Source organism: Engystomops pustulosus, chromosome 3, assembly GCF_040894005.1.
Source record: "Engystomops pustulosus chromosome 3, aEngPut4.maternal, whole genome shotgun sequence".
NCBI classification, from domain to species: domain Eukaryota; kingdom Metazoa; phylum Chordata; class Amphibia; order Anura; family Leptodactylidae; genus Engystomops; species Engystomops pustulosus.
The window spans coordinates 214,619,768-214,647,100 of NC_092413.1; the positions used below are offsets into that span (position 1 = coordinate 214,619,768).

General features: G+C 44.5%; 1 protein-coding gene across 1 annotated transcript in view; it reads left to right on the forward strand.

Moving 5' to 3' along the window:
- Positions 1-4,471: 4,471 nt before the first annotated feature.
- LOC140122940 (cysteine-rich venom protein ophanin-like) overlaps positions 4,472-27,333 on the forward strand; it is a 27,865-nt gene continuing 5,003 nt past the window's right edge. Inside the window, exons 1-6 of the mRNA XM_072144183.1 lie at positions 4,472-4,536; positions 6,477-6,596; positions 6,910-7,000; positions 11,386-11,531; positions 13,959-14,141; positions 16,852-16,946. Coding sequence (XP_072000284.1) covers positions 4,477-4,536; positions 6,477-6,596; positions 6,910-7,000; positions 11,386-11,531; positions 13,959-14,141; positions 16,852-16,946 — 695 coding nt within the window. The 5' untranslated portion in view covers positions 4,472-4,476. The remainder of the gene's footprint in view (positions 4,537-6,476; positions 6,597-6,909; positions 7,001-11,385; positions 11,532-13,958; positions 14,142-16,851; positions 16,947-27,333) is intronic.

Here is a 27,333-nt window from a genome sequence, read left to right on the forward strand (position 1 = left end):
ACTGTATCGCAACAGGACCGGGGAAGTAAATGTGTCCCACTATGTACCCGGATGTGCATGATCAGCCTATGACATGATTAAAGGGTCATTTTAGAATCTAATTTCCAAATTAGTCTTTCTACTGCCCAGTGTGTGGTCATGGGTGGTCCAGATCTGGAGCAGACAGCCTGACTGTACCCAAAAGTAATAAAATTGATTTCCTGGAAAGATTACTACCGGAGAGATCTAAAGGTTTACTACTGCTGGGCCTCAATGTATAAACCTAAAGGGGCTGTGCCATCATAGAGATGTATCCGCTATCCAGTTCTCAATAATTACTCCATTCACCTCCAATAGGATTATGTGGATAGTCATCCTCTGAGCTATTGGGACATCAGTAAATGGACCCCATTGAATGAAACCCTTATGTATAACTACGGCACAATCCCTTTACATTCCCCTGTACTTCACATTGAAAAAGTTTTGGAAATGAACTACTATTAATGGACCATCCTCAGGATAAGCCTACAATAGTTGATCAGTAGGGGATCAGCATTCTTCCCATCCATCCCATCACATTACTGTCTCTAACCTTATTACCTAATACTCCTCCTCTCCGACCCATCCCATGGCCTGATGCCCAGATCCCCCCCGGCTGTTCTATCGCCCTCTTCCCCACTTCCTCTATTCCTCTTCTTGTTACCATTTCTCAGAATGTCGGAAGAACTTCTCATAGGGACATTAAACACTAGGGACATGTTGTATGTTGTGCCGGTGCACCGTCTACCGTCCTATCCGCATATTTGCACATCACTTGTGTAATCTGTGTCATTATTGTCTTGTGGCTTTTTAAAATGTAAATTGCTTCATCCGTTCATGACGAATCACAGGAAGTGTTTAACCCCTTAGCGCTCTGCGCCGTAGCTGTACTGCGCTGAGTCCCGCGAATAGCGCTCAGCGCAGTACAGCTACTGCGCAGAGACGATGCAGGTTCAGCGCTGTATAGCAGCCGAACCGGCATCGTTAGCCGCGGGATTTCAACGGTAATCTACCATTGACATCCCCGGCTAACACCCGCGGTCGGAGTGGGCTCCGATCGCGGGTGTTTAACCCGTTAAATGCCGCGGTCAACGCGACCGCGGCATTTAACATGCCTTCTGGGGTCTTTACCCCACGATCGCCCCCCCCGCATCGTTTTCGGGGGGGGGGGGCGATCGCTGTTTTGACACCTCTGGCATCTGCATAGGCTGGCACTGATAATACCCTGCAATACATTAGTATTGCAGAGTATTATCAAGAACAAGCAATCAGATGATTGCTTGTTCATATCCCATGGTGGATCATGTAAAAAAATGTAAAAAAAAATGTTTTTCAATAAAAAATTACTTTATAAATCACTAAAAATGCCCATAAGCCCCAAAACATATAAAGAGACATATAACACTCAAAAAAGTCTAAATCATAACACAAACCCCACATATATATTATCACCGCGTCCGTAACAATCCATAGAATAAAACTAAATAACTATTGAACCCATATGATGAACGCCGTAAAAAAAAACGTTAAAAACCCGCCAAAAATTATGATTTTTACCTATTATATCCCACTAAAAATGCAATAAAAAGTGATCAACAAAACATATGTACTCCAGAATGATATTGTTGCAAAGAACAACATGTCCCGCAAAAAACAAGCCATCGACCAGCTCTGTAGCCAAAAAGGTAACAATGTTATGCCACTTGGAAGACAGCAATGCAAAAATGATAGATTTTTCCCCACATTAGGGTTTTATTTGGCAAATTTAGTAAAACATAAGAAAAAATATTCATGTCTGGTATCCCCGTAATCGTATCGACCCATAGAATAAAGATAACAGGATTATTAGGCTATACGGTGAACACGAAAAAAAAAAAAAAGTAAAAAATCCAGTACAGAATTGATGCTTTTCTACTCATGACCTCAAAAAAAGTTCCAAAATTTTCAACAATAGGTGATACCAACCCCAAAATGGTAACACTGGAAAAAGCATCTCGTCCCGCAAAAAAAATGCCGTCACATGGCCCCAATAACGAAAAAGCGAAAATTTTATAGCCTTCAAAAGGGGGCAACCAGAAAACTAAAATCCTGGCAGCTGCAGGGCTCCTTCCCTTCTGCGCCTTGCTGTGCCCCCATAACACAAGTAATGTCCACATGTGGGGGGTCACTGCACTCAGGAGAAATTGTAGAACAAATTTTATGGTGAGTTTTCTCTTTTTATCTTTTGGAAATGTGTAAATTTTAGGGCTAAATGAACGTATAACCGACAAAATTTGACCATTCTAAATTTCACCGCCATTTTGATTCAATTACTATGAAGATCTCAAGGGGTTAACAATCTTTGTAAATGCTGTTTCTGATAGTTTGTGGGGTGCAGATTTGAAAATGGTTTGGTTATATAGGGGGTTTTTGTTGCTAAATATGTAAAATTTGATTTCAAACTGTATTTATCCCCAAAATAGTCAATTCCGAAAATACGGAAAATCGCTATTCGATTTGTAGGCCGCGTGACGTCAAAATAAATTATCCAAACATTTCAAAAATTATAAAAATGTAAAGTAGACAAATGGGAAATGTTATTCGGCAAGTTATTTAGTTGGTAAATCGATCTGCCTGAAAACGCGATGATTTTGAATTTCGAAAATGGCAAATTTTTCTAAAAATTCATCATTTTTTTCTTTTTTTTGTAAATAAACGCCAAACTTATCAGCCAAAATTTACCACTAAAATGAAGTACAACGTGTGGGGAAAAAACAATCTCAGAATCGCTTTGATAAGTAACAGTGTTCAAAAGTTATTACCACAGGAAGAGACACTGGTCAAATTTCATAAAAAAGTTGCGAGCCTTAACCTGCAAACAGGCTGCGTCCTTAAGGGGTTAATACACGTTCCCTATAAATACTGCGAGCAGATCCAGTGACCTCACATCTCCCTCATCCCTGATATCACCAGGTGTGCACTACCTGCGTCTGGAGTCAGGTGAGAGGCTGCAGGAGTATTGTGTGAGTGATACTTCTGCTCTATGTATGGTCACTATAACTTATACTATGTCTGCAATCACACTCTATGTTCCTAATTGTTTATTTTAATGGATTTAGAATATTATTATTATTAGTATTAGAAATATGATCATTTTTTTACCCCAAGAAAATAAAGCATAGCTAAACTGCTCTTACTCAAAGATCAAGGCACCATGACTGTGATAATCTTCTTATATTTGTTATCCATGGCATCCGTCCTTCAAAAATCGAGTTTTAAAATGATGCTGAGGCTCTGGGGTGCTAAAGATTCACAGGCTGTTAAAATGAGCAGAACAAGTCTCTTTCGAATCCCCTGCTCTCTCCTTCCTCCCTCTACCTGTGTAATGTAACACATACAGGACCTTCAGGAGGGAGGGGAGACCTGCTCTATTCAGTGTAACAGTCTGTGAAGATACAGCTCTGATAATGCCACACAGAGCCATTCTGACTCATTAGCATAATTCTAAATGTTGATTTTAGAAGGAAGGAGGCCATGGATCACAAATATAAGAAGATTCCCACAGTCCTGGGGCCTGGATATATAAGTAAATTTCCATGGTTTATCATGCTGGATTTTGATGGTAAATTTCCCATAAAGGGGTATTCTTGTCTGGGCATTCACATCCAGATTCATTAATCTGCCATTAATAAACATTTCTTCAATTAGATGTCATTAAAAAAATGTTTCTGGGTAAAGATAATGTATTCATATGGTCCCTTAGACATAAGACTGTGTCCTTAGATACAACCACCTCTTTCAGAGGGATTGCCTAAAAAAACAAAAGGTTTTCGTATATGAAATGTCTGGGAGTTACTGCAGGTCCCACAGCCGTCCTGTGGTAATGATCGCTGTATCCAGGTGGTCAGGCAGGGCTCAGTAGCGCGTGTCTGGCCACCGCTGCTAAAATGTTAGGTGGTCGTATCCGAGAAAGCCATCTCGTTTCTAAGGAACCATATGACTACGTTTATTGGAACCCTGGAACATTTTTTTTAATAACATCCAATTGGAGAAATGTTTAAATATGGCAAATGAATTCAATAAAATGTAAATACCCCTTTAAATATAAATGTAGATGTATTTCAGGTCCCTTCAGGTCATCAGGTCTGATAGACGGGTACATCCATATACAGCAGCCTGACATCACAGGGGCCAACCAATTACACACGTTTTAGCCAGAAGGGGGATAAGATCAGGACAATAAAAAGCTTTTAAAAGGCAACACACAATTAAGGGGGTTACCCCTTATGACTCCGCAGAGATTTGAATAAGCTTTGTGTAATACTTTATTTCCCCTGTGGTGGCGCTGCAGGTCCCAGTATGAGGACACGTCATGATCAGCTTACATGAGAAAGCTACCGATCAGGATTTCTTCTAGGTAACAAACCCTTTAGCAAAAGGATTTTGTGATAATTAAAAATATCTATTACAGGAAGAAACATGTGGATTATTGGATGGTGTGTATCTGCCCTGCTTATGGTGCACGGGGTCCAGACCCAGGTATGAACATCTTTGGAACAAATCAGTCTTACATGGTTACCTGACCCCACCTGACCCCCGAAGACCAGTGAGGGTCCCAGCACCCAGATCCTGTACTGCACCCATTGGGTATAGAATCCTAAGCAATGATTGAGGCCAAAGCAGAAGACTCCATCCAGATCCTTAGGAGTATTTCAACCCTGGCACCCGCACTGCTCAGATGTTGGAAACTTCATCTGAGATTGGGGGACCAATATGACAAAAACTACGGATCTGATATAAGCAAAAACACCCATCAAGTCAATTTTTTTGTAATCTTTGTGTTTTTTTTTTTCGTTCATAGATTTTCTTATGCACAGTTGGTTGTGTAACTTTCACTTTTACACAGTATTATGTATAAGAATGAGGGGGGCTTTATAAAATTATTAGCTTAGGATAAAAGTAGCTTCATACCGGGTAATAGAAGCTATCGGAGGAGGACATGCGGGTAGGGAATGGAGACCGATGATGTCCTGGCCAAGTAATAACTTGGTAGAGATGCAATGGTCAAGTTCCTATGATATGTCTGGAACAGGAGCCGGTGCAATGATACACTTGAATAGGGTGGTTCTTGATTGCTGTGTCTGGGGTGAGACACTGAAGGGGTTAACTGTGGATGGGCGGTATGTTTCCCCTAGGTTTTGCTATTATGCAAGGCCTTAGTGCTGAGGTTGGGTGTCCAGCACTTTGGACACAGGTGATGGGAGCAGCCCAATCAGTTTTTTTTTTAAACCGCTCAGCAGAGCTGGAAGTGTTGTCTCTCTCTGGAAGGAGGCTGGAGAGCACACAGCCCTGACCTCTGTGCCTGGAGCATCCAAGTGATTTTGTATAGTGGTGAGTTAGAGAATCACTGTATAGTTAGCACCCTGACGGGTAGGATTTTGTTTATTTAATGCCTGAATGTAAAGGCTGGCTTTATTTTGCTGCTACAATAAACGCAGGCGAGACCTGTTTTGGACTAAACCTTGGTGTCACTGTCTTGAACTGCATCACAGCACCCCGCTACCACGGTCTCTACTAGGCCAAATCCTCACACTGGATAGATGTGCCAAAATATCGGAAGCCCTTGAATTCATGGTGGACTAAGAAGTTATTTATAAGCATCAGATTGAAGAAGCCCCTGAGAAATCTACACCAGCAAAAGCCCTTCAGAGGGCCATGTGCTGGTTGCAAATCATGGCCAAGGTCTAATTTGCCTCTAAATTGTATTCTTCATCTTTTAGCTTGGTTTAAGAAGGGACGGATTATAGGGGTGGAGGGGGCACCCGGGGCCCCAACCAACCTTAATCCAGCCCTGGGTTTAAGTCATGCTCAGGTTGTAATTAAGCATCTTTTGCATATCTGTAATTTAGTCCTAATGGAGATGAACATGCGTGCAATAAGGCCCATTATGGCTGGGGGCCATTGGCAGAGGTAGCATCGCTACCCCCACCACTTTCCTGTCTATTCAGGCAGGAATAGGATCTGCTCTATATTTTGCAGCGTGGCAATGGTCTGTCACAGTGTGGTGACATATAAACCTTTATGGTGGCCTTGAGCAAGTCAAAAATTGTGTCCCCAAATTCATCATTGTGCAGGAGGCCCCAGGTGTCAACATTTACCTCCACTGTGGACGTTTTACTGCTAATAGCATATTACAAATATTGATTAGGAACCAAGTATGAACATCTCAGAACCAAAATTTCGTACATTGCAACTGTATTTGGCCTTTTGATGAACTTTTGCCTCACTTGGTCTCAAAACTTTACAAAAATTGAGCCATCAAACACCTAGGAATTCATGATCAGACAAGGACGATGCTGAGAATTTCTCGTGGTGGATCTCTAGGGTTGGGGTTTTGTTTTCAACCTTTTGTTTTGGAGTTTTGCTCCCAACATCTTCTTATAAGAGATATATCACCTTCTGTTTTTTTTCTCTTTCAGCCTTCTAATCCACTGAAAGGTCTAGCGACAGATGACACTAACGTGCAGGAACTTATCGTCAACTTGACGAACAAATGCAGAAGAACTGTTCAGCCACCGGCATCCAACATGGTAGAAGCGGTAAGATTAATTGTATATATATTGTGGCCTCCCTCTCCTCCAACCTATCTGTAATATTTCTATCCTTCTGCATGGGGGAAGAGTGTAAGGATAGATGAACAATATGAGACTGATAAGGGCCGGACATCACTGACTACAGAAAACACGACCAAGAAGAAAAATCCCAATGTATCTTTTTTAAATCGAATACAAAGACCAAATTACCGCTGCTGCACCGACGGTCTAATATGAATGTTTTTTCTTTATGTTTTTTAATATTTTTTTTATAGAATGACCGACTTATATTATTGCTTCTTACTTATTTTATTTCCAGGTATGGAACAAACTAGCTGCAGAGAAAGCTAAAGAGTGGGCCAGCACATGTGCGTGCAAACACAGCTCGGATAGGTTCAGAGAACTTCCAGGTGCGTCCATGTGTCCATTTGTGTCCATTATACCTGGTAACATGTTAAAGGTGTATTCCCAAGAAGACATGTTTCTTACATGTTCTTATGATAACAAAATAACACATTGCGGAACATTTACTTACCCGGTCCTGTGCGATCCCCGATCCGGAATGTCCACCGGAATGCACATCTGCCGCGATTCAAAAAGATTGTGTGGCCAATTTCCTGCTTGTGTCGCTTCCCCGCTTAGGTCCGCCAGAGTTCACCCTCTTCCTCCCGGTGCATGTAAGTGCTTGGCTTGTGACACAAATTTAAATGTTAAATCCCACGCTCAGTCCAAATTCGTCGGATCGTCTGACGGCCCGCCTCCGATTTGTCCCCTTCATGATCCCCGAAAAATCCGGAAACCCTACGAAAATGCAGCCGCGGGACCCCTAGTAAATAAGCACCATTCTCTAATTGGCTGTTATTAACAAAAATACAGCATTTCACAGATATAAGTCCAACCTGTCTCTATCAGTCCCGCTGTACACAATTTCAGTTTCCCCTAGACACGACCCTGTAACTTCTCTTAGGGTCGGGCGCCATCTTGGATGAGATCGTGCAGAGGTGTTTCTGTCTCTCCTGTGTGTCTGTAGCCACGCCCCCTGCATGGAGCTCAGAGACACTCACTGATCACTTCCTGTCAGTACATGGTGAGCAGAGAGAGGCTGCAAACTACAAACTACAAGGAGATAAGTGATCTGGGGAAAGGGGGTGGCAGGTACATGTCTGTGAGATGTAGCAGAGCTGATAGTGTAACAGTGTAAAAGTCTGTCAGCCTCTGTGTAATCTCATCATCTCATCATCTGTGATCTGTCTCATCTCTCCTTCTATGTGTCAGTGTGTTAGTACAATGTCAGAAGCCAGATAAAAGTGTATATACACCTGTACCCTGATAATGTAACCACATTGTCACCCCACAGAACTAGATGGATTCTCTCTTTAGAGAAGCTCCGCCCACACCCTGGGATTTTACACTGAGCATCCGGAAGAGTGATAGGAGCTAAAACAGCAATAAAACTGAGTAAAATTGTAAAGTAAGGGGTTAAAATGATCCTTATTGTGTTAACATCACTAGGAGATTGAAATGTGAGAATGTTCTTTTGTGGGAAAACCCCTTTCAGGTCATTATGTTGGCGTGTGGAGTCTTATAGCCATGGATACTCCACTGGGAGGATTCTGGGAAAATATGCAAAGTTTTTTCAAGATGGAATAAGGAAAACCCCGCCTCTTTTAGCTACCATGTATGGCAGCTTCCTTGACATCAAGCATGACCTACAAGAAGCCTTATGACATGATGCGGGATTATTTATTCCAGGAACAGGCATAACACAGAACCAGCTTTTCAGGAGTGCGGGAAAAGTGTTCTTGATAACCAAGTCTCTTGTTACAAGCACATTTAGTAAACTTATATTTACAAAGTAACAATTTAGAATAAGGTCTAAACCTCACAGTGGTGGATACAAGATAACTCCACTTGTTACTTTGTCCTCACTTGTACAATAAAGTACTAACTCTCTTACAAGTCCCAGAATTAGGGACAGTGCACAAGATAATAGTGACAGGGTGTCACAGCGCACATTTATTTTAGGGTATTAGTAATCCTCATCTTGCCCTAGGTGAGGATTTACGGGGAAGATTTATCAAGCTTTCAGAATATTTCTAGATGCCCATGGCAACCAATCACAGCTCAGCTTTCATTTCACCAGTGCTTATGAATATTTCAAAGCTGTGATTGGTTGCCATGGGCAACTAGAAATATTCTGACTTTCAGACAGCTTGATAAATGTGCCCCTATGGGGCTCATTTACTAAGGGCTCCGCGGACGCACTTTCGTCGGGTTTCCTAAATTTTTCAGTTTTGCGCCGAATTCCGCCGGGAATTTTGGCACATGCAATCGGATTTTGGCGAAATCGTGCCGGCTTTCACACGACAGAAATTGGTGGGTGTGGCCTTCGGACAACCCGACGGATTCGGATAAAAACGTGGGATTCAAAAAACCAAATGTCTCGCAAGATCAAGCGCTTACATGCACCGAGAAGAAGAAGGTGAACTTTGGTGGAGGTCGGCGCAGCAGCGACACCTAATGGATATCGTAGTACAAAGAACGGAATCTAATACCTAAGGGAAAACCAAAGAGTTTTCGGTGCTACACACAGGGGTGCCCAAATGGGTTCCATTCATTTCTCCTATTATGTTCTTTTCTCATTTTGTTTCATCACTCCTCATTCTTAGGTACCTGATATGGAGCTCTAGGTATATTACCTTCCATCCATTCCCATGTGATACCACATTCATGTCCGCATATTGTTATCCGCAACCATCATGTTCAATGGCCTCTCGTCCAGTTGATCCACTCTTCCTTGGCACACACAAGAGGAAGGAATCTATTGATTGATTTATTATTCTTAATGGGATTAAGTGTCTGTTTACATCTTTAATGATTATTGTCTGTGCTGCTATGTATGTGTGGTTTGGGTGTCTGTGCATGGGCCCATGCGTGTATGTGCTAGGCGTGAATGGGGATGGTGGTTTTATTGTAGTATATATTTATATTTTTGTTATGTTGATATATAATCATGCATATATGTAAGTGCATATATGTAAGCAAGAGAACACTGTGTGGTATTGATTTTGTATCCATTCTCGTGGTGTGTCCTGGGGGGCCCTGCAGCAGGTTGTTTGTCACTATCACATGACATTACCTGCTATGTCTGGTCACAAAGGCAGCTGATCTGTTTTTTCGTGTTTTAATTGTTTTTATATAGTTTTTGTCCATTTGAGTCTCCTGTTTTGTATTAATTTCAATAAAGTATTTTCTATAATTGTGGCTACTTGACACATGTTTTTCTTGCTTGCTTCTCACCTACTGGATATCGGACGCACGACCTTAGTGAATCCCGGCAGAACCCGAATCCACATCGGACAACACGCCGCGGGATCGCGACAGGACCGGGTAAGTAAATGAGCCCCAATATGTTTAATAGTGTGTCCGATTTTATTTAAATACAATAAAAGTTACATTTTAGTCTGCCAGTCCTATTCCCTATATTCTTCCCTCTTTTTTTCCATTAGAAATTGTCACTACATATTGGTGGTGTACACCCTGGCAGCTTTCATTCTGGGGTATTGGGAATACTCATCCTACATAAAGGAAAAGTCAGACTTTAACCAGTTTTTATTAAAGAACATCAAAACTTTGAAAAATACAGTATTTCAGCGTGCCAAAATGCGCTTCGGGGTGTCAGTCATCCAGGCGGAGGCAGGCGGAGGCAGGCGGAGGCAGGTGGTTGCGGTGTGCAGGTAATATGCACCGAGTGCTCCCTTATGGTCTTGTATATTGCACATATAGAAGGGGGTATCTGCTGAGTAACATTGATAATTTTTTGGCACTTTATAGCTATGGGATAATACAGCAATGGAGGACAAGCACTGAGCACTTTATTATCTGTGATTTTATTGCTTTCCATGCTGCCCATATAAGTGATTGTTACTTACTATTTGCAGTATAGACACTGGTTGAAATAACACTATGGGACAGATTTACATACCCGGTCCAGTTGCGATCCCGCGGTGCGTTGTCCGACAAGGATTCGGGTCTGCCGCGATTCACTAAGATCGTGCGCCCGAGTTCCTGCAGGTGTCGCTTCTGTGCCAAGGTCCGCCGGAGTTCACCTTCTTCTTCCCGGTTCATGTGAGTGCTTGATCTTGTGACACAAATCATTTTTAAAATTCCATGTTTTTTCTGAATCCGTAAGGTTGTCAGATGGCCACACCCACCGATTTCTGTTGCATGCAAGCCGACGTCTATGCGGCACAATTCCGATCGCGTGCGACAAAAACCCGGGGCAATTCGGTGCAAAACGGAAATATTTGGGAAACCCGACGAAAGTGCGGTGTTCGGACCCTAAGTAAATGAGCCCCAATGTGATTTACTAGCATGAGACCTGGTGTTACTGACCTGTTGTTATAGAGGTCGTACTGACACCACATGAGGTATTAGATTCTGTGATTATAAATTCAGTTTTCTCCGTTAGCCCTTCCCTGATGTTGTTGTGTGTCCCTCCGGTGCAGAGTATTTAAAAAAATTATTAGTGTTGCAAGACTCAGGCACTTACATGCACCGGGAAGAAGAAGGTGAACTCCGCCGGACCTCGGCGCAGCAGCGACACCTGCTGGATATCGGGCACTTGGACCTTAGTGAATCCCGGCAGATCCGAATCAGCGATGGAGAACGCGCCGCTGGATCGCGACTGGACCAGGTAAGTAAATGTGCCCCTTAGAGATGGAAGTTTCGTCTTTGAAATCGATTTTTATTTTACACTTTTAACAGTTTTTATTTCTTTTTTACTGCTCTCTAGATTTCAGCTGCTGGGAAAATGTTTTCAGGGCCTCTCATGCTGCCGGCTGGGAAGAAGTCATTAATAGTTTTTGCAATGAAAAGGATAATTTTAGTTATGGAGAAGGACCAAGGAAACAATCAGACAATGATAAAGGCTACACGCAGGTGAGAGGATTCAAGATGGATATTTTTGCCATCTATAAGAACACTTTGTCCAACATTTGGCTTTTTTATGTATTGCAAAGCTTCATGTCTTCATAAAACTATAGACTGGGAAAACGAAACTCGGGCTGACAAAAACAATGCCAGATTTGTCCAGTGAAGATATCAAGACATATCTATAGAAACTGAGACTTCTGCTCCATCTTTCAGTTCTCTTACAATGGGGGTCACTTACTAAGGCCCGATGTGCGTTTTCCCGACGTGTTACCCGAATATTTCCGATTTGCACCGATTTTCCCTGTATTGCCCCGAGATTTTGGCGCACGCAATTGGATTGTGGCGCATCGTCACTGGCATGCACGTGATGGAAATCAGGGGGCGTGGCCGACCGAAAACCTTACGGATTCGGAAAAACCGCCGCATTTAAAAAAAAAAAAATTGTCGCTCGGCACGCGCTTACCTTCACTCAGCCTGGCTCGGTGTACTCCAGTGCGTTCGGAAAAACCGCCTGACGGATTCGGAAAAACCGCCGCATTTAAAAAAAAACATTTGTTGCTCGGCACGCGCTTACCTTCACTCAGCCTGGCTCGGTGTACTCCAGTGCAGGCCCGGCGTCAGCACCCGGCTGACCCGGGCAAGTGCCGGGTCCCCAGAGCTCCAAAGGGGCCCACCACAATCTACTACTTGCCCGCAGGTCGGTCCAGCGGGCGGAGAGGTAGTGGGGCGGGCGGAGATGTAGTGGGGCGGGCGGAGAGGTAGTGGGGCGGGCCCTCTGCCCTGCCCAACCCACCTCTCTTGTGGCGTGTCGCGTCCTGAGCCATGCGTCAGGCCCGGCCTGCGCGCCTTGTGCCCTGCCCGGCCTGCGCGCTTTGCCTCAGGCCCGGGCCGCACACCTCGCGCCCCGTCCAACTTGTGCCCGGCCTGGCCAGTCCTCATGTCCGGCCTGACCCGTCCTAGCACCTCACAGCGCTGTCCACCTTCTTTCTGATCCTGCCACCACGTTCCGACCAAGCGACATCCAGCTGGGGTAAGTATAATTGCTACATATGTAAATGCATGTATACTGTATGTGTTTGTGTGTATATGTGCTGTATATGTGTTTTTGTTGTGTATTTATGCTGTATATCTGTTGTGTATACTGGATGTGTGTATATATGCTGTGTATGGTGTATATATGCTGTATATCTGTGCGTATGTGCTGTATATACTGGATGTGTATGTATATATGATGTATATCTGTGCATATGTGCTGTATATACTGGATGTGTGTGTATATATGCTGTATATCTGTGTGTATGTGCTGTATATACTGGATGCGTGTGTATATATGCTGTATATCTGTGCGTATTTGTTGTGTATACTGGATGCGTGTCTATATATGCTGTATATCTGTGCGTATTTGTTGTGTATACTGGATGCGTGTCTATATATGCTGTATATCTGTGCGTATGTGCTGTATATACTGAATGCGTGTGTATATATGCTGTATATCTGTGCGTATGTGTTGTGTATACTGGATGCGTGTCTATATATGCTGTATGTCTGCGTATGTGTTGTATATACTGGATGCATGTGTATATCTGCGTATGTGCTGTGTGTATATATTGGATGTGTATGTATATATGCTGTATATCCTGGATGCGTGTGTATGTTGTATATATATTTGGTGTGTATGCTGTATATATGGGATTCGTGCATATATATGCTGTACATACAGGATGTGTGTGTGTATATGCTGTATATCTGTGTGTATGTTGTAAATTTGATGTGTATATACTGTATGTGTGTATAAATCTGTAGACACGTATATGAGTGTAAAAATGATTGTGATTGTGTAAAAACATGCATGTGTTTTTAAGGAAATGGTCTGCTATGGAGCCCATTACGCTCCTGATCAGAAAATTTAATTACATCAGCGACGGCATCCTTGTTGCCGATGTAATTGAAATATGATTGTCTCTTACTGTGTCTGAACTCAGGTGCCAGGGTCATGCCGCCACATGAGTTCACTGTTAAGGGGCCCACTGAGGCTCTATCGCCCAGGGGCCCACTGAAACCTGGAGCCGGCCCTGCTCCAGTGCGTTCCGAGGGTCTTCAGCGCAGCAGCGCCACCTGGTGGATGTTGGAGGAACTGCCTTAATGAATCCTGGCCGGACCGGAATCCACTGCAGAGAGCGCACTGCTGGATCGCGAATGGACCGGGTAAGTAAATCTGCCCCTATGTGTAGATGAAATTCACTGGTGTACCTACAGGACCTTTAATGTTGTTAAAGACCCAACTTTCCCCACATCACCCCAGGTTTTGTAGATTAACTAATAATAAAAATGATATTTTGTCTTGCCTGAAGGACCTGTGATGATGTCATCACAGATCCTTTAACCACAGAAAGTGCCCATAGATTAAACTGAGCTCCCCAGCTTCTACGGCAGGTTGGTTCCCTTGCAGGCAGCTACCCCTGCCTATACCATGTTCTGGCCCTGCTTCTCAAGGACTCAAGTTGCTTGAGAAATGGTAGTGGATACCAGGCAGAAGATGACGATGACTATGATAATGAATATTTTGTTGATGATGGTGACAAAAATGTTATGTTAAGGGTTTCGATGATGACTAAGGTAAATTTGAAGATTGTTATGATCGGCATCATTATCTGAGACCATCATTATCTGAGAAAGAGACACCTAGTGGGGGACCTATGACTCCTGAGACCATGGCTGCCGCCACAGATTATGCCTCTGATATCAACCCTATTCTTGTAATAATCAGGGCATCACAGGCTGACTGCCATGACATGTCTGATCTGCCTGGGAACCCCATTACTAGAACAGATTTTCACATATTCTGCTGATTTTAACCATGAACCGGTTGACGCTGTCAGGTTTGAACTGGGTAGGAACTAAGATTATCAGATTATCCATGTGTTCAAGCAAGACTGATGTAACCATGAGACCAGTGACCTCTTTGGGTGAATCTTTATCCTCCTGAGTGTTTTACTTCATCCTTTATAGGACATCACATATTCCCCCTCATTATAGCAGCAGGAGGACATCACATATTCCCCCCTCACTATAGCAGCAGGAGGACCTCACATATTCCCCCTCATTATAGCAGCAGGAGGACATCACATATTCCCCCTCATTATAGCAGCAGGAGGACATCACATATTCCCCCCTCACTATAGCAGCAGGAGGACCTCACATATTCCCCCTCATTATAGCAGCAGCAGGACATCACATATTCCCCCTCATTATAGCAGCAGGAGGACATCACATATTCCCCATCACTATAGCAGCAGGAGGACCTCACATATTCCCCATCACTATAGCAGCAGCAGGACATCATATATTCCCCCCTCACTATAGCAGCAGCAGGACATCACATATCCCCCCTCACTATAGTAGCAGCAGGACATAACATATTCCCCATCACTATATCAGCAGCAGGACATCACATATTCCCCCTCACTATAGCAGCAGCAGGACCTCACATATTACCCCTCACTATAGCAGCAGCAGGACCTCACATATTCCCCATCACTATAGCAGCAGCAGGACATCATATATTCCCCCCTCACTATAGCAGCAGCAGGACATCACATATCCCCCCTCACTATAGTAGCAGCAGGACATAACATATTCCCCATCACTATATCAGCAGCAGGACATCACATATTCCCCCTCACTATAGCAGCAGCAGGACCTCACATATTACCCCTCACTATAGCAGCAGCAGGACCTCACATATTCCCCCTCACTATAGCAGCAGCAGGACATCACATATTATTTCTCACTATTGCAGCAGCAGGACATCACATATTCCCCCTCACTTTAGCAGCAGCAGGACCTCAAATATTCCCCCCTCACTATAGCAGTAGGAGGACCTCACATATTCCCCCTCACTATAGCAGCAGCAGGACCTCACATATTTCCCATCACTATAGCAGCAACAGGGCCTCACATATTCCCCCTCACTATAGCAGCAGCAGGACCTCACATATTCCCCCCTCACTATAGCAGCAGCAGGACATCACATATTCCCCCTCACTATAGCAGCAGCAGGACATCACATATTCACCCCTCACTATAGCAGGAGCAGGAAATAACATATTCCCCATCACTATAGCAGCAGGACATCACATATTCCCCCTCATTATAGCAGTAGGAGAATATCACATATTCTCCATCACTATAGCAGCAGGAGGACATCAGATATTCCTCATCACTATAGCAGCAGCAGGACATCACATATTCCCCCTCACTATAGCAGCAGCAGGACATCACATATTCCCCCTCATTATAGCAACAGGAGGACATCACATATTGCCCTCACTATAGCAGCAGCAGGACATCACATATTCCCCCTCATTATAGCAACAGGAGGACATCACATATTCCCCTCACTATAGTAGCAGCAGGACATAACATATTCCCCATCACTATAGCAGCAGGAGGACCTCACATATTCCCATCACTATAGCAGCAGGACCTCACATATTCCCCATCACTATAGCAGGAGGAGGACCTCACATATTCCCCATCACTATATCAGCAGCAGGACATCACATATTATTTCTCACTATTGCAGCAGCAGGACATCACATATTCCCCCTCACTTTAGCAGCAGGACATCACATATCCCCCCTCACAATAGCAGCAGCAGGACCTCACATATTCCCCCCTCACTATAGCAGGAGCAGGACATCACATATTCCCCCTCACTATAGCAGCAGGACCTCACATATTCCCCCCTCACTATAGCAACAGGAGGACATCACATATTCCCCCCCACTATAGCAGCAGCAGGACATCACATATTCCCCCCTCACTATAGCAACAGGAGGACATCACATATTCCCCCCTTACTATAGCAGGAGCAGGAAACAACATATTCCCTATCACTATAGCAGCAGGAGGACCTCACATATTCCCCCTCACTATAGCAGCAGCAGGACCTCACATATTCCCCCTCACTATAGCAGCAGCAGGACATCACATATTCCCCCTCACTTTAGCAGCAGGACCTCACATTTTCCCTCTCACTATAGCAGCAGCAGGACATCACATATTCCCCTCACTATAGCAGCAGCAGGACATCACAAATTCCCCATCACTATAGCAGCAGCAGGACCTCACATATTCCCCATCACTATAGCAGCAGCAGGACCTCACATATTCCCCCTCACTATAGCAGCAGTAGGACCTCACCTATTCCCCCTCACTATAGCAGCAGCAGGACATCACATATTCCCCCTCACTATAGCAGCAGCAGGAGGACCTCATACACTGGATGTATGACTGTTGGTCACACATGTAGATTTCTTTTCAGCCCGCCTGGTACAGCTCATCACAAGTGGGATGCTGGGTGTCTTATTGCCCCAATGCAGAACACCCTTACTTCTATGTATGCCAATACTGCCCAGCGTGAGTAAAATAATATCTATCTATCTATTTCCTATCTATCTATCTATCTCATATCTATCTATCTCCTATCTATCTCCTATCTATCTATCTATCTATCTATCTCATATCTATCTATCTCATATCCAGGGCCGGATTATAGGGGGCCGCACAGAACACAAGCCCCGGGGCCCCCACCACTTTGCGCTTAAAGGGGGCCCCCACCAAATGTGGGTGGTTCAGAGTGTGATGGGCTCCCCGGGCCAAAATCCATGATGTGCCCTTAATCAGTGTATGGCAGAGTGAGGAAACAATAAGTTCCCTACTCTGCCATAGATGATCAGATGTAAATAAAGATGTCGGATCCCTGCTGCTGGCGTTGCAGCGTGTGATGTCGCAGTGTGTGACGTCATGGCGCCGCCTGTAGCAGGGCGCCGCCATCTTTGTTTACATCCGATATCCATCCGTGAGGGAAGATGAAGACGGCGCGCATCGGGGGAACAATGAAAGGTGAGTACAATTTTATTATTTTACCTATGACTGTATATAGTTATTATAGGGGGATTTTATATATTTACTAGGGGGGGTGTATATAGTTGTTATAGGGGGACCGTAAGTAGTTATTATAGGTGGATTGTATATAGTTATAGTGGTTGTATATACTTATTTATTTCGGTTTGTATAGGTATTAAAGAGGGACTGTATATAGTTATAGGGCGGTTTATATAGTTATTATAGGGGGAATGTATAAAGTTATTCTAGAGGGTGTATATAGTTGTTATTATAGGGGGACTGTATATAGTTATAGGGGGTATAAAGAGCAATTATAGGGGGACTGTATATAGTTATTACAGGGGGTGCATATAGTTATTATAGGGGATGTATATAGTTATTGTAGGGGGACTGCATATAGTAATATGGGGCTGTATATAGTTATAGCAGGCTGTATATAGTTATTGCTGGGTGGCCATAAATAGTTATTACTGGGGGGTTGTATATAGTGATTGCTGTGGGGCTGTATTTATATATTACTGGGGGCTGTATATAGTGATTACTGTGGTAGCTGTATATGGTGGTTTCTGGGGGAGCTGTATATAGTAATTGCTGGGGGAGCTGCATATAAAGATTGCTGGGAGCTGTATACAGTGATTGCTGTGGAAGCTGTATATAGTGATTGCTGGGGTGCTGTATATAGTGATTGCTGGGGGAGCTGTATATAGTGATCGCTGAAGGAGCTGTATATAGTGATTGCTGGGGAGCTGTATATAGTGATTGCTGGGGGGCTGTATATAGTGATTGCTGGGGGGCTGTATACAGTGATTGCTGTGGAAGCTGTATACAGTGATTATTGGGAGCTGTATATAGTGATTGCTGGGGTGCTGTATATAGTGATTGCTGTGGGAGCTGTATATAGTGATTGCTGGGGGAGCTGTATATAGTGATTGCTGAAGGAGCTGTATACAGTGATTGCTGGGGGAGCTGTATACAGTGATTGCTGGGGGAGCTGTATACAGTGATTCCTGGGAGCTGTATGTAGTGATTGCTGAGGGAGCTGTATACAGTGATTGCTGGGGAACCTGTATACAGTGATTGCTGGGGAAGCTGTAAACAGTGATTGCTGGGGGAGCTGTATACAGTGATTGCTGGGGGAGCTGTATACAGTGATTGCTGGGGGAGCTGTATACAGTGATTGCTGGGGGGCTGTATACAGTGATTGCTGGGGGAGCTAATGTATATATAGTGGTTGCTGGGGGAGCTGTATATAGTGATTGCTGGGGGAGCTGTATATAGTGATTGCTGGGGTAGCTGTATATAGTGATTGCTGGGGGAGCTGTATATAGTGATTACTGTGGTAGCTGTATATAGTGGTTGCTGGGGGAGCTGTATATAGTGATTGCTGGGGGAGCTGTATACAGTGATTGCTGGGAGCTGTATACAGTGTTTGCTGTGGAAGCTGTATATAGTGAGTGCTGGGGGAGCTGTATATAGTGATTGCTGGGGGCCGCTATATAGTGATTACTGGGGGAGCTGTATACAGTGATTGCTGGGGGAGCTGTATATAGTGATTACTGGGAGCTGTATATAGTGATTGCTGGGGGTGCTGTATATAGTGATTGCTGGGGGAGCTGTATATAGTGATTGCTGGGTGGATTGTATATAGTTATAGTGGTTGTATATACTTATTTATTTCGGTTTGTATAGGTATTATAGAGGGACTGTATATAGTTATAGGGCGGTTTATATAGTTATTATAGGGGGAATGTATAAAGTTATTCTAGGGGGTGTATATAGTTGTTATTATAGGGGGACTGTATATAGTTATTACAGGGGGTGCATATAGTTATTATAGGGGATGTATATAGTTATTGTAGGGGGACTGCATATAGTAATATGGGGCTGTATATAGTTATAGCAGGCTGTATATAGTTATTGCTGGGTGGCCATAAATAGTTATTACTGGGGGGTTGTATATAGTGATTGCTGTGGGGCTGTATTTATATATTACTGGGGGCTGTATATAGTGATTACTGTGGTAGCTGTATATGGTGGTTTCTGGGGGAGCTGTATATAGTGATTGCTGGGGGAGCTGCATATAAAGATTGCTGGGAGCTGTATACAGTGATTGCTGTGGAAGCTGTATATAGTGCTTGCTGGGGTGCTGTATATAGTGATTGCTGGGGGAGCTGTATATAATGATCGCTGAAGGAGCTGTATATAGTGATTGCTGGGGAGCTGTATATAGTGATTGCTGGGGGGGTTTATATAGTGATTGCTGTGGGGCTGTATTTATATATTACTGGGGGCTGTATATAGTGATTACTGTGGTAGCTGTATATAGTGGTTGCTGGGGGAGCTGTATATAGTGATTGCTGGGGGAGCTGCATATAAAGATTGCTGGGGGAGCTGTATATAGTGATTGCTGGGGGAGCTGTATACAGTGTTTGCTGTGGAAGCTGTATATAGTGAGTGCTGGGGGAGCTGTATATAGTGATTGCTGGGGGAGCTGTATACAGTGATTACTGGGAGCTGTATATAGTGATTGCTGGGGGTGCTGTATATAGTGATTGCTGGGGGAGCTGTATATAGTGAATGCTGGGGGAGCTGTATACAGCAATTGCTGGGGGAGCTGTATATAGTGATTGCTGAAGGAGCTGTATATAGAGATTGCTGGGGGAGCTGTATATAGTGGTTGCTGGGGGAGCTCTATACAGCGATTGCTGGGAGAGCTGTATACAGTGATTGCTGGGGGAGCTGTATATAGTGATTTCTGAAGGAACTGTATATAGTGATTGCTGGGGGAGCTGTATACAGTGATTCTTGGGAGCTGTATGTAGTGATTGCTGGGGGAGCTGTATACAGTGATTGCTGGGGGAGCTGTATACAGTGATTGCTGGGGGGGCTGTATATAGTGATTGCTGGGGGAACTGTATATAGTGATTGCTGGGGTAGCTGTATATAGTGATTGCTGGGGGAACTGTATATAGTGGTTGCTGGGGGAGCTGTATATAGTGATTGCTGGGGTAGCTGTATATAGTGATTGCTGGGGGAGCTGTATACAGTGATTACTGGGAGCTGTATATAGTGATTGCTGGGGGGAGCTGTATATAGTGATTGCTGGGGGAGCTCTATATAGTGATTGCTGGGGGGAGCTGTATATAGTGAGTGCTGGGGGAGCTGTATATAGTGATTGCTGGGGGAGCTGTATATAGTGATTGCTGGGGGAGCTGTATATAGTGATTACTGGGGAGCTGTATATAGTGATTGCTGGGGGAGCTGTATACAGTGATTGCTGGGGGAGCTGTATATAGTGATTGCTGGAGGAGTTGTATATAGTGATCGCTGGGGGAACTGTATATAGTGATTGCTGGGGGAACTGTATATAGTGATTGCTGGAGGAGTTGTATATAGTGATTGCTGGGAGCTGTATATAGTGGTTGCTGGGGGAGCTGTATATAGTGATTGCTGGGGGAACTGTATATAGTGATTGCTGGGGGAGCTGTATATAGTGATTGCTGGAGGAGCTGTATAAAGTGATTGCTGGGGGGAGCTGTATATAGTGGTTGATGGGGGAGCAGTATACAGCAGTTGTTGGGGGAGCTGTATATAGTGGTTGCTGAGGGAGCTGTATATAGTGATTGCTGGGGGAGCTATATATAGTGGTTGCTGGGGGAGCTGTATATAGTGGTTGCTGAGGGAGCTGTATATAGTGGGTGCTGGGGGAGCTGTATATAGTGATTGCTGGGGGGCTGTATACAGTGATTGCTGGGGGAGCTGTATATAGTGGTTGCTTGGGAGCTGTATATAGTGATTGCTGGGGGATTTGTATATAGTGATTACTGGGGGAGCTGTATACAGTGATTGCTGGGGGAGCTGTATATAGTGATTGCTGGGGGAGCTGTATACAGTGATTGCTGGGGGAGCTGTATACAGTGATTGCTGGGGTAGCTGTATACAGTGATTGCTGGGGTAGCTGTATACAGTGATTGCTGGGGTAGCTGTATACAGTGATTGCTGGGGGAGCTGTATACAGTGATTGCTGGGGGAGCTGTATATAGTGGTTGCTGGGGGGAGCTGTATACAGTGATTACTGTGGGCTGTATATAGTGAATACTGGGGAGGCTGTATATAGTTATTGCTGGGCAGTGGTATATAGCGATTGCTGTTGCCTGTCTGGACGACATTCACTGGGGGCCCCGAACATATTTTGCACCCAGGGGCACCCACCAACCTTAATCTGGCCCTAATCATACCCTATCTATCTATCTATCTATCTATCTATCTATCTATCTATCTATCTCATATCTATCTATCTATCTATCTATAAACAAACAAAAATTGCAAAGCAGCACAGCCTTCAGGAAAAAAAGGTTCAGACGGGTGCTATCCCAATACTCTTACCCAAAGAGTGTAGATATAGAAGCAAAAAAGTGGCAGCATTCCAAAGAATCGTGGAAAAAAATGTGAGGTTTATTCCATCTCTAGCAACGTTTCAGCTGTAAATCAGCCTTTGTCAAGCAAAGGCTGATTAACAGCTGAAACGTTGCTAGAGATGGAATAAACCTCACATTTTTTTCCACGATTCCTTGGAGTGCTGCCACTTTTTTGCTTCTGTCTGTCTGTCTGTCTATCTCCTATCTATCTATCTCATATCCAGGGCTGGATTATAGGGGGCGCACAGAACACACGCCCCGGGGCCCCCACCACTTTGCGCTTAAAGGGGGCCCCCACCAAATGTGGGTGGTTCAGAGTGTGATGGGCTCCCCGGGCCAAAATCCATGATGTGCCCTTAATCAGTCTATGGCAGAGTGAGGAAACAATAAGTTCCCTACTCTGCCATAGATGATCAGATGTAAATAAAGATGTCGGATCCCTGCTGCTGGCGTTGCAGCGTGTGATGTCGCAGTGTGTGACGTCATGGCGCCGCCTGTAGCAGGGCGCCGCCATCTTTGTTTACATCCGATATCCATCCGTGAGGGAAGATGAAGACGGCGCACATCGGGGGAACAATGAAAGGTGAGTACAATTTTATTATTTTACCTATGACTGTATATAGTTATTATAGGGGGATTTTATATATTTACTAGGGGGGGTGTATATAGTTGTTATAGGGGGACCGTAAGTAGTTATTATAGGTGGATTGTATATAGTTATAGTGGTTGTATATACTTATTTATTTCGGTTTGTATAGGTATTATAGAGGGACTGTATATAGTTATAGGGCGGTTTATATAGTTATTATAGGGGGAATGTATAAAGTTATTCTAGAGGGTGTATATAGTTGTTATTATAGGGGGACTGTATATAGTTATAGGGGGTATACAGAGCAATTATAGGGGGACTGTATATAGTTATTACAGGGGGTGCATATAGTTATTATAGGGGATGTATATAGTTATTGTAGGGGGACTGCATATAGTAATATGGGGCTGTATATAGTTATAGCAGGCTGTATATAGTTATTGCTGGGTGGCCATAAATAGTTATTACTGGGGGGTTGTATATAGTGATTGCTGTGGGGCTGTATTTATATATTACTGGGGGCTGTATATAGTGATTACTGTGGTAGCTGTATATGTTGGTTTCTGGGGGAGCTGTATATAGTGATTGCTGGGGGAGCTGCATATAAAGATTGCTGGGAGCTGTATACAGTGATTGCTGGGAGCTGTATACAGTGATTGCAGTGGAAGCTGTATATAGTGATTGCTGGGGTGCTGTATATAGTGATTGCTGGGAGCTGTATATAGTGATTGCTGGGGGAGCTGTATATAGTGATTGCTGAGGTGCTGTATATAGTGATCGCTGAAGGAGCTGTATATAGTGATTGCTGGGGAGAGCTGTATATAGTGATTGCTGAAGGAGCTGTATACAGTGATTGCTGGGGGAGCTGTATATAGTGGTTGCTGAGGGAGCTGTATACAGTGATTGCTGTGGAAGCTGTATACAGTGATTATTGGGAGCTGTATATAGTGATTGCTGGGGTGCTGTATATAGTGATTGCTGGGGGAGCTGTATATAGTGATTGCTGGGGGAGCTGTATATAGTGATTGCTGGGGGAGCTGTATATAGTGATTGCTGGGGGAGCTGTATATAGTGATTGCTGAAGGAGCTGTATACAGTGATTGCTGGGGGAGCTGTATATAGTGATTGCTGGGGAACCTGTCTACAGTGATTGCTGGGGAAGCTGTATATAGTGATTGCTAGGGGCTGTATACAGTGATTGCTGGGGGAGCTGTATATAGTGATTGCTGGGGGATCTGTATATAGTGATTGCTGGGGGAGCTGTATTTAGTGATTGCTGTGGGAGCTGTATACAGTGATTGCTGGGGGAGCTGTATATAGTGATTGCTGGGGGATCTGTATACAGTAATTGCTGGAGGAGCTGTATACAGTGATTGCTGGGGGGGCTGTATATAGTGATTGTTGGGGGAGCTGTATATAGTGATTACTGTGGTAGCTGTATATAGTGGTTGCTGGGGGAGCTGTATATAGTGATTGCTGGGGGAGCTACATATAAAGATTGCTGGGGGAGCTGTATACAGTGATTGCTGTGGAAGCTGTATATAGTGATTGCTGGGGGCTTCTATATATTGATTGCTGGGGGAGCTGCATATAGTGATTACTGGGGGTCTGTATATAGTGATTGCTGGGGGTGCTGTATATAGTGATTGCTGGGGGAGCTGTATATAGTGATTGCTGGGGGAGCTGTATATAGTGATTGCTGGGGGAGCTGTATACAGCGATTGCTGGAGGAGCTGTATATAGTGATTGCTGAAGGAGCTGTACATAGTGATTGCTGGGGGAGCTGTATACAGTGATTGCTGGGGGAGCTGTATACAGCGATTGCTGGGGGAGCTGTATACAGTGATTGCTGGGGGAGCTGTATATAGTGATTTCTGAAGGAACTGTATACAGTGATTGCTGGGGGGGCTGTATACAGTGATTGCTGGGGGAGCTGTATACAGTGATTCCTGGGAGCTGTATGTAGTGATTGCTGGGGGAGCTGTATACAGTGATTGCTGGGGGAGCTGTATACAGTGATTGCTGGGGAAGCTGTATACAGTGATTGCTGGGGGAGCTGTATACAGTGATTGCTGGGGGAGCTGTATACAGTGATTGCTGGGGTAGCTGTATATAGTGATTGCTGGGGGAACTGTATATAGTGATTGCTGGGGTAGCTGTATATAGTAATTGCTGGGGGAACTGTGTATAGTGGTTGCTGGGGGAGCTGTATATAGTGATTGCTGGGGTAGCTGTATATAGTGATTGCTGGGGGAGCTGTATACAGTGATTGCTGGAGGAGCTGTATACAGTGATTGCTGGAGGAGCTGTATATAGTGATTGCTGGGGGGGCTGTATATAGTGATTGCTGGGGGGCTGTATACAGTGATTGCTGGGGGAGCTATATATAGTGGTTGCTGGGGGAGCTGTATATAGTGATTGCTGGGGTAGCTGTATATAGTGATTGCTGGGGGAGCTGTATATAGTGATTGCTGGGGGAGCTGTATATAGTGATTGATGGGGGAGCTGTATACAGTGATTGCTGGGGGAGCTGTTTATAGTGATTGCTGGGGGAGCTGTTTATAGTGATTGCTGGGGGAGCTGTATATAGTGATTGCTGGGGGAGCTGTATATAGTGATTGCTGGGGGAGCTGTATACAGTGATTGCTGGGGGAGCTGTATACAGTGATTGCTGGGGGGGCTGTATACAGTGATTGCTGGGGGGGCTGTATACAGTGATTGCTGGGGGAGCTGTATACAGTGATTGCTGGAGGAGCTGTATATAGTGATTGCTGGGGGAGCTGTATGTAGTGATTGCTGGGGGAGCTGTATATAGTGATTACTGGGGGAGCTGTATATAGTGATTGCTGGGGGAGCTGTATATAGTGATTGCTGGGGGAGCTGTATATAGTGGTTGCTGTGGGAGCTATATATAGTGATTGCTGGGAGAGCTGTATATAGTGATCGCTGGGGGGCTGTATATAGTGATTACTGGGGAGCTGTATATAGTGATTGCTGGGGGAGCTCTATATAGTGATTACTGGGGGAGCTGTATATAGTGATTGCTGGGGAGCTGTATATAGTGATTACTGGGGAGCTGTATATAGTGATTACTGGGTAGCTGTATATAGTGATTGCTGGGGGCTTCTATATAGTGATTGCTGGGGGAGCTGTATATAGTGATTGCTGGGGGAGCTGTATACAGTGATTGCTGGGGGAGCTGTATAAAGTGATTGCTGGGGGGAGCTGTATATAATGATTACTGGGGGCGCTGTATATAGTGATTACTGGAGAAGCTGTATACGGTGGTTGCTGGGGGAGCTGTATACAGTGATTACTGGAGAAGCTGTATACAGTGGTTGCTGGGGGAGCTGTATACAGTGGTTGCTGGGGGAGCTGTATACAGTGGTTGCTGGGGGAGCTGTATATAGTGATTGCTGGGGGAGCTGTATATAGTGATTGCTGGGGAGCTGTATATAGTGATTGCTGGGGAGCTGTATGTAGTGGTTGCTGGGGGAGCTGTATACAGTGATTACTGGGGAGCTGTATATAGTGATTGCTGGGGGAGCTGTATATAGTGATTGCTGGGGGAGCTGTATATAGTGAGTGCTGGGGGAGCTGTATATAGTGATTGCTGGGGGGGGCTGTATACAGTGATTGCTGGGGGAGCTGTATATAGTGATTGCTGGGGGAGCTGTATATAGTGATTGCTGGAGGAGTTGTATATAGTGATTGCTGGGGGAACTGTATATAGTGATTGCTGGGGGAGCTGTATATAGTGATTGCTTGGGGTGCTGTATATAGTGATTGCTGGGGGAACTGTATATAGTGATTACTGGGGGAGCTGTATATAGTGGTTGCTGGGGGAGCTGTATATAGTGATTGCTGGAGGAGCTGTATTCAGTGATTGCTGGGGGAGCTGTATACAGTGATTGCTTGGGGGGGAGCTGTATATAGTGATTGCTGGGGGAGCTGTATACAGTGATTGCTGGGTGAGCTGTATATAGTGATTGCTGGGGGTTGTATATAGTGATTGCTGGGGGAGCTGTATATAGTGATTGCTGGGGTAGCTGTATATAGTGATTGCTGGGGGAGCTGTATATAGTGATTGCTGGGGGAGCTGTATATAGTGATTGCTGGGGAGCTGTATATAGTGATTGCTGGGGGAGCTGTATATAGTGATTACTGGGGGCTGTATATAGTGATTGCTGGAGGAGCTGTATAAAGTGATTGCTGGGGGGAGCTGCATATTGGTTGCTGGGGGAGCTGTATATAGTGATTGCTGGGGGAGCTGTATATAGTGATTGCTGGGGGGAGCTGTATACAGTGATTGCTGGGGGGCTGTATATAGTGGTTGATGGGGGAGCTGTATACAGCAGTTGTTGGGGGAGCTGTATATAGTGGTTGCTGAGGGAGCTGTATATAGTGGTTGCTGGGGGAGCTGTATATAGTGGTTGCTGGGGGAGCTGTATACAGTGATTGCTGGGGGGCTGTATACAGTGATTGCTGGGGAAGCTGTATACAGTGATTGCTTGGGAAGCTGTATATAGTGATTACTGGGGGAGCTGTATATAGTGGTTGCTGGGGGAGCTGTATATAGTGATTACTGGGGAGCTGTATATAGTGATTGCTGGGGGAGCTGTATATAGTGATTGCTGGGGGAGCTGTATATAGTGGTTGCTGGGGAGCTGTATATAGTGATTGCTGCGGGAGCTGTATATAGTGATTGCTGGGGAAGCTGTATATAGTGATTACTGGGGGAGCTGTATATAGTGGTTGCTGGGGGAGCTGTATATAGTGATTACTGGGGAGCTGTATATAGTGATTGCTGGGGGAGCTGTATATAGTGGTTGCTGGGGGCTGTATATAGTGATTGCTGGGGGAGCTGTATACAGTTGTTGCTGGGGAGCTG